The following is an 8087-nucleotide window of genomic DNA, read 5'->3' as shown; positions in this document are numbered from 1 at the left end:
ACTCTTTCCTTACCATTTCAAAATACCTTCTCCACATCTACCTTTTTATAGGTAAACTTTATCATAAAATGAAACACAACCATCTTATCCAAAGTAATTCCAGAATTCAGTTTTTCCCAGCATTTTCTTTTAACAACTGTGTGTGTGCACACGCACACAGGCAGGCACATGCATACAGGTCAACCTTAGTTAACACATTTTACCTTTAAATTTTGAATATCAATTTTAGATGTTTAATAAAATATGTCAGTAATATGATTTACATATTAGTGATTCCCATTAAACAAAAGGCCATTACTTCAGATTGCAGAGTGCTGTGTCACAAATGATACCTATATATGTGTTTAGGTAGGTGCTTATTACATATGTGTGTGTACATTTATAGGAACATGCAGAAAGAGGTGGAAGAACGTTAACTTTGTTTATTTGAGAGAGTACAGTAGAAAGAGTGAGTGAGTGGGAGATGGAAAATAAGTCATTGCTTATATCAGTTACAAGAGAAAATCCTTACTCTTTCTATCAAAGTTTGATATCAGCTAGGAGGGTCTGAAAATGTTTAAATTAATAATCAGGTAGTAAAATTATTCAGAAAAAAACAGATACATCACTTTTGATGTTAGAAATATCAGGAAGTTCATATTTTCTCAGTGACTACATTGTTGAAGAAAAGAAAATGAGTTTTTGAAAATCTTTAGTATTATGTATAAATGCAAATATATCTACACTTTCAAGCTTTAAGAGAAGAAATATCTCCAGCCTCTCTTCCCAACGTAATGTGCATATTTGGTGCTGAGATATTTACGAATACTACAGAAAGAAGTATTTTTAAAAAATGACAGGGCTTCCCTGGTGGTGCAGTGGTTGAGAGTCCACCTGCCGATGCAGGGGACACGGGTTCGTGCCCCGGTCTGGGAAGATCCCACGTGCCACCGAGCGGCTGGGCCCATGAGGCATGACCACTGAGCCTGCGCGTCCGGAGCCTGTGCTCCGCAACGGGAGAGGCCGCAACAGTGAGAGGCCCGCGTACGGAAAAAAAAATAAAATAAAATAACAGATGAGTTAAGGCCATATCTCATTTTAACAATAGCCATGTTATTTATTTCCCACTTTTCTTTCCTCTTCTGAAAGCCTTACCTTGTATATACTGACAAAAGAGCCCAGAAAAGCTCCGAGCTGGAAGTTTTCTTTATTGTAGAAGAGAGAAAGTAGCCGGGATGGCTGTGTAAACAGATGCCTAAATGCAGAGGGAATCCGGAGGCAGCACTGGATCAAGTATCCCACGCTAAACATTCTGATAAAACCCTAGAGAAAATTGGGAGGAAATTCTGATTTACAACCAAATCTTGAAGACCGATAGATACAAATTTTATTGTCGCAGAATCAAAACGGAACTAAAAATATTAAGACAAGTTTATATCGCAGCCATTTTCAAAATTAAGTCCTAAACCTCAAACAATTTTAAAACAATTGCCTTAAAAATAAGCGTGAAATCTTGCAGCAAACATACTTTCTATGATTTACAAAGGCTTAAAAAGTCTCCCAAGCACTGGCCAAGTCTATCTATGTACCAAACTTCTACTTCTTGACATTTTGTTGACATAACTGGGATTTATAATCCCTAAACCACAAATAGTTTTAGAAACAAAAGCACTGCAATTCCAAAAAAAATAGTTAACAAAACCAAATGCTTTGGGAAATTTTAACAGAAAATGCCTCTTAATCATTAGTTTGAGCAGAGATTCTTTTGACAGAAAATAATTGTATTATCTGTTTAGACCTTTGGTGTCAACTATTTAAACGATCAAGTTTAAAGAATTTTCCAGGAAAAGAAATAATTCTATCTAGGTTTTTACTTCTGTGCTCAATGTGTCAAGCTGAAACATCTCTAGGGAATGGCAGCTTTAAGGTAAACTAAACAAAACCCGAGAAAGCAAATTTGCCACAAATCCACATTTGCTGTCAACATTTCTCCATATTACCTGCAACAATCTACAGTGTAAAAGGGAGGAAAGGATGACTAATGTTGGTCAATTTCATTTCACTCTTTAGGAAAATGAAGTTTGATGTCACTTAATGGTGAGAGACTGAAAAATTCCAGTCATCTCGAAACAAAATGTTATCAAAAAGAATAGTATTTTATACATGATTCAGCCAATACACTGTAATACTGATCTCCCACCATCCTCCTCTTTCACCCCCACTGGAATGGAAAAACGTCTACATTCTTAGCAGTGTTTGCCGCTAAGTTTCAAAGGCCAGGTTTGTATCTTCTGGATAGCAGCCTTCTTTTTTTTTAAAAAAAAATTGAGTTACTATGAAGAAACATTCATTAATTTACCTGAAACTACCTAATACCTGGTTAAAACATGAAAATTAAATTGTCCAAACAATTAGCATGAATTATCATACATTTGCTTAACTGAAACTGCCTAGTGTTTGTTTAATGCATGAGGTGGTCACACCTGTATCTTGTCACTGATAATATCGTAATATTAACCTAATGGTTCAAAGATCACACTCATGTTCAATCATTTCACACTATTTCCAAGAGATCTATTCATCCTTCCATCCATTCACCCTTTCACGTATTCAGGAAAGATTCAGTGAATGCCTCTCACGTGCCAATCATCACATGAGATGCTGGGGATAGAGTAGCGAAGAGGACACAAAGCTCTTGCCTTCATGGAGCTTCCATGCTCATTAGAGGAAGAGAAAATCAGTCAACAAATAAACATAAAGTAATTACAGATTACAATAAGTGCTGAGAAGGAAGTAATCAGGGTACTGGGAAAGAAATTAACAAGGCATCCTATATTAGACTGAGTGGTAAGGGAAGGCTACTGAGGATGTGACGTTTAAATAGACACAAAAGAGAAGGAGCTGGCATGAGAAAAACATTTCGGGTAGCTTGGACAAAAAGCACAAAGCCAAAAAAGAGATTGGCAGGTATCAACAAAAAGTTCGTGTGAATGGAGTATAGTGAGTTGGGGGGAATGTTAATTCATCTGAATATTCACTCAGGGGTATGATTTAACATGAGGTGTAACTGAATCCATGGAATAATGAGGTGCACTGTCAAAATATTTTGCTATACTTGTGATATAAATTCCTCACCCACAAATCTCCAAATAATTCTACATTCCTGGACATAATATTACAATGTATACATAAATTAGCAAGTTTATAGTACTGGTACACGCTTGAAAGAATGACTACATTTTTTCATAGCTCAGTAATTCTCACTAACTTTCTCGTATACTTTTTAAAAACTATCACCTCTCCTCTCCCCCAGATTTCTCAAATACCTCTAATTTAGTCAAAATGCTTTTCTTAGTTCCCCTCCTGAAGTTTCCCCTTGGACTAGAATTATGTCCAGTTGGAGGGAATAATACCCCTCTCTGGGAGCCGGTAGACTTTGAGGCAGCCGGCAACATTCTTTTTTTTTTTTTTTTTTTTTTTTTTTTTTTTTTTTTTTTTTTTTTTTTTGCCACTTTAAAAATGGGGCAGGAAATCAGATTTGGAAAGTGTGTCAGAAACTACTTCACAACTGAAAAAATACTCTACTGCTTTTACCCCTGGCTCTGTCTTTAAAGTACTTTAAAGGTAAGTGTTGGCTTGGGTGCGTGCCACCAACAACACGCGGCCACAGGCATTCACATTCATAGGCACTAATGTGATACAGTCCCTCCCTTTCTAGAGGGACGTCAGGAGGCTGTCTTTTGGGGTGCTGTACAACTCTGTTCTTCTCATCATCAATAAAGTGGGGATCAGATGTTGTAAGAAAGAACATAAATTTCTAAAGCATCAGGATTGTTAGAGCACCATCCAAAACTAAAGAACTTGTAGCAGATGGTGCCACCTGTGACAGACTAACTGCAATGAAAATTAACTTCCTTCTCAGAGTTGGTGGGATGGGGGATGGGGGCGGTGGCAGGCATGGGATGGGGGATGGGGAGGGAGCACGGCCCTGGTACACTAATATATTAGGGAGTGGGGAATTTATGTCAGTGGGCATAACTAACTTTCTTAATGTAGAACAACTGTGGACATGCTCCAGTTACCGTCATGCCTTAAAAAATGTAACAGCTTTACAAGTCCAAAACCAAATGCCACTGTCCCAGATTGTGCGGTGTATGTGAGTGACTGCTGATCCCCTAGCACACAGCACAGTCCAGGGGCCTTGTTCTAAGATGTATTCTAATGAGGATACATTGCAGAGTACAAATTTTAATTTTAATTTGACTTTTTCTCTTTTTTGTTGTTGTTGCTTCACCTTCTACTTTGTAAGTTTTACATTTATTAAGTAAGCTAATGTAAAAATTATTTAACAAAGGATCTGGTAAGTGAATACTAAAAGCTAAATTCTTATCTATTTCTCACAAGTGTCTTATTCGTCAAGTCAAATGCAAAGAATGATAGCAATGATTGTCAACTTTTCCACTTACTTTGAAATTATGTTTTAATAAGTAAGTTTTTTCTATACATATTCCCTGTGGTTATTAAAGTAGATTTTATATACTTACTTTAACGCAATAAGAGATGCAATTATCCTCATAGTGTTTGCAACATCTATGCCTTGGTCCATGCTTACATCTGAAATTAAACCAGAAAAACTAATATAATTAAAATGTGTGTGTGTGCGTGCGTGTGCGTGTGTGTGTGCGTTGATCTGCTTAAAACTCTCTAACCAAAAAAGGAGAAAACATTATCAACTCGTTTCTAAATGTGTGCATCTTTTGATTTCTTAGGACATACAGAAGCAAAGATAACAGATTTTTTTCCCCTTTGCTGCGCACCATTTGACACACTATAAAATACGTGGCTGCAGTCAAAATACTTGAATGTGGAACAGAAAAGCCATATTGGTAAATATTTGTGACTAAATATGAAAAATATGTATATGTTATCTCTATACTCTGCCAAATCTTTTGGAAGCTTTAAATCGTTTATTGTAGCATATAATGGTCATAAATCATCCATGACGTCAGTACTTGAGCAAAAATCATAATGAGAATGTGCTCAGGTTACAGGAATTTATACTTAATTATATTTGAGAGAAAACATCTGGGAAAGAAACATGATATAGTATTAGAATTTAAAATTCAGTTTTTAAAATAAATATAGAAATAGAACATGCAGGAATTCAAAAAGTAGGTTGTGATTTAACTGTAAACAACTTAGTCTTCCAGTGTTTAATAAACATTTCTGCTGGGAGGACTACTATTCAAGACACACTTATTTTAGTTATTTGGTATGTCTACTCCAGGACTATTTATTCACTCCAGGCATAAAAAAGTAAGTAGAATATCTAATATGGGTTTAACTCTCCCCCTTTCTCTTTGAAGAGCTCATGTTCCAAAATAAGCAGTCTTTATAACTCTTTCAGAATACAATTAATTAATTATCTTCATGGTTGGAACACATTAACTCTTTCTTGTTTATGATAATAACTTGCAGAGTGATATCCTAGCTCTCTAATTCCATTTGCAAATTGATTATAAAGACCTTCTCCGAAATTCAATGCTGCACTGCAGCTGGAGTATACAGGCAGCCTTTCCTAGTCAAGGGTGACAGCAATACTTCATTCCTTATGTGGTTAGAATGATATGACATATCTGGTCATGCGAAGTTGTTGAGTGATTAAAGCTAGGGGCCTGAAAAGGGGTGAATCAGAGAAGGACTGCCTTATGTAAACCATCACTCTTCATACTTCTAAGTGTCCTCTTCAAAGACATCTCTCAGCCATGGCTACCAGAACTACACAGAAATTGTTAAACTCTCTTTGCTAGTGAAGTTAAATTCTGTTATCAACTACACTGTCATTTAATCCTTCCTAGTCTTTTATTAAAATGGCTTCCCAAGTGCTGGACTGCCAGTCTCCTATGTCATCTGCTCTGCTTCTATATTATCCTGCACCTGCTTTCACACCAATGGACCCACTGAGGCTACTCTGACAAGTTCTGCCATGGCCCGATCAGCTCTGATACCCAAGGCTTCATTCACCCCCGTCACACATTCTCTGCATTCCCCTATGATTCTTGTTGACATGATTCCCATTAACAGGATCCCCTACATCACACATTCCCTGCATTCCCCTATGATTCTTGTTGACATGATTCCCATTAATGGGATCCCCTACCACAATTATTACTGCCATCTACCACCCCTTTCTTTCCTTTTACCTTCTTCTGTGGTGTACAGAAGAAGAGACAAAGTCTTTAAATTCAGTAAAAGTTCTGAGTACCTACTCTGTGCTCGTGTATGTGAAGCAAACTCCTATGTTATTTCATTTAATGCACGCGACACTCCTTAATAAAGTTAACTGATGAGGACTTTGGGATGCAGAGTAGTTAAATCACTTGTTCAAAGTCCCAAAACCAGGAGGGGCAAAATGAGTCAAACACAGGTCTTCAGATTTCTTTAAGGGCGTCAGCTTCCTGTAGTTGGTCCCCTAACTTTCTATACTGCCTCCTCATTCTACACTCTCTAAAATAGCACTACAAGATTATTTTTATTGGCTGGTATTCTAATTTTAAACCTTTTAATTTATTTTCTTAAATATCTTAAATATTTGAAATGCAAAAAAGACTTATTTGTATGAAATAGACTTCTCTGTATAAAATACAAATAAAGATTTATTTTATTTCCAAAGCCCTAAAAATTTCCACTCTTGCAAAATATCCTTCACTTAAACTTTGCTCCTTATTATATCTACATCTTCTTAAATCTCTCTTGGAATTTTTCTTTCTCCTTTCCACACTTGAAACATTCGATTAGCACATATGAATCTGTTTCCTGAAGTTCCCTATTCTAGCCCCCTGCAACTCTGCTTAGTTTGAAATAGAAAAGTATTTCGATTTCATGTAAAACGATTTTAAAGGCAGATAATGGTCTATAGTCCTGCTAGAAATAATAAACAACATTCACTTGCCATCGTGTGCCTTTTTATAAAACTCTATGCACAGTTTCTGGTTAAAAAAAAAAAAAAAAAATTATTACCTGAAAAGAAAACAAAAATACCTTGGCATGGTACAAATGTTATATAAAATGGTGACAAAATGTGCTAAAATATCAAGATAAAGAACTCACACTGAATCCACAAGCTTCCTGACTAGAGCAATTATATTCTTTCCTCTTGGTTTTTCCTCATGTTTCTCAGTCTTTTGTTCCACTTTTGCATATGCCGCCTCTGGTGAATAAGAATGTGTGGGAATTTCTTCCTTCCCAACAATGAACCTAAAGAAAAGAGCACAATGAGAGGCATTTTTCCCCTTAAAAAAAAAAAAATCAGTGAGAAAATAAACTGATTTTGTTTATATACAAATACACTGTGGACAGTACCTTATCATTTGAAATAATATTTTCCACAATTTATATAGAACTAGTCATCCTTTAAAAAATAGGCTTTTGAAATCTGAATACTCAGAAAATGTTAATAGCTGTTTATTTAACAGTGCAAGCATCTTAAAATCAAATACAGCATAGCTCTTTGATGAAACACCCTTTTAACTTAAGTCACCGCTTTTTTAAGGTATTACACAACTTAAAAGTTTTTTCAAACAAAAAGGCAGATGAACTATTAACTTGGATCTACTAGTTAATGACAAAATTGCTATTATTTTCTCTAAAATGCACTAACAGTTACAAGTGAATGCATTTCTCATTTTTTTTACTCTAAATTTACATCTAACGTCACTTTAAGTCATAAAACAGCTGCAGTACAGTATAGGTGGTCATCTATAAGCACATGAGAAATAGAGGGAACTAAAGAATGAGAATCAGAAAGTGGTTAAGAGTCTGTGTGTCTTCCCCACATTATTAGAAAATCTTAAATTTGATATTATTCTAATCTACTTACTTCTCTTTGGAAAAATCTAATATCCAGGAGAAGACACCATTCCTGTATCATCAAAACTGGACTATATTTTTCCAAAGACAATACAAAGAAAACATTGCCAACCATTAGATATCACTCAATCAGTATCCTTTACCAGAGTTTTCATTTTTGCTGTTTTCACCTTCACTATAAGAGTCACTGCCCTTATAAAGTATAACTAAGCTTTCCTTAGCCAATTCTGCCTGCTGAA

The 8087-nt window shown here is 35.7% G+C and overlaps 1 protein-coding gene across 2 annotated transcripts in view; it reads right to left on the bottom strand.

The window, feature by feature from the left end:
- Window positions 1-8087, bottom strand: part of TMEM135 (transmembrane protein 135) — a 243075-nt gene that overhangs the window by 14194 nt on the left and 220794 nt on the right. For both annotated transcript variants that reach the window (XM_007448843.1, XM_007448842.1), the window contains 3 exons: window positions 7090-7236; window positions 4524-4593; window positions 1135-1302 (listed from right to left, as the gene is read on the bottom strand). In XM_007448843.1, coding sequence (XP_007448905.1) covers window positions 1135-1302; window positions 4524-4593; window positions 7090-7236 — 385 coding nt within the window. The remainder of the gene's footprint in view (window positions 1-1134; window positions 1303-4523; window positions 4594-7089; window positions 7237-8087) is intronic.

The sequence above is a fragment of the Lipotes vexillifer genome, unplaced genomic scaffold, assembly GCF_000442215.2.
Source record: "Lipotes vexillifer unplaced genomic scaffold, Lipotes_vexillifer_v1.1 scaffold771, whole genome shotgun sequence".
Taxonomy (NCBI): Eukaryota; Metazoa; Chordata; class Mammalia; order Artiodactyla; family Lipotidae; genus Lipotes; species Lipotes vexillifer.
The sequence above is the reverse complement of the archived record's forward strand: the minus strand, read 5'-3'. Positions and strand labels throughout refer to the sequence as shown.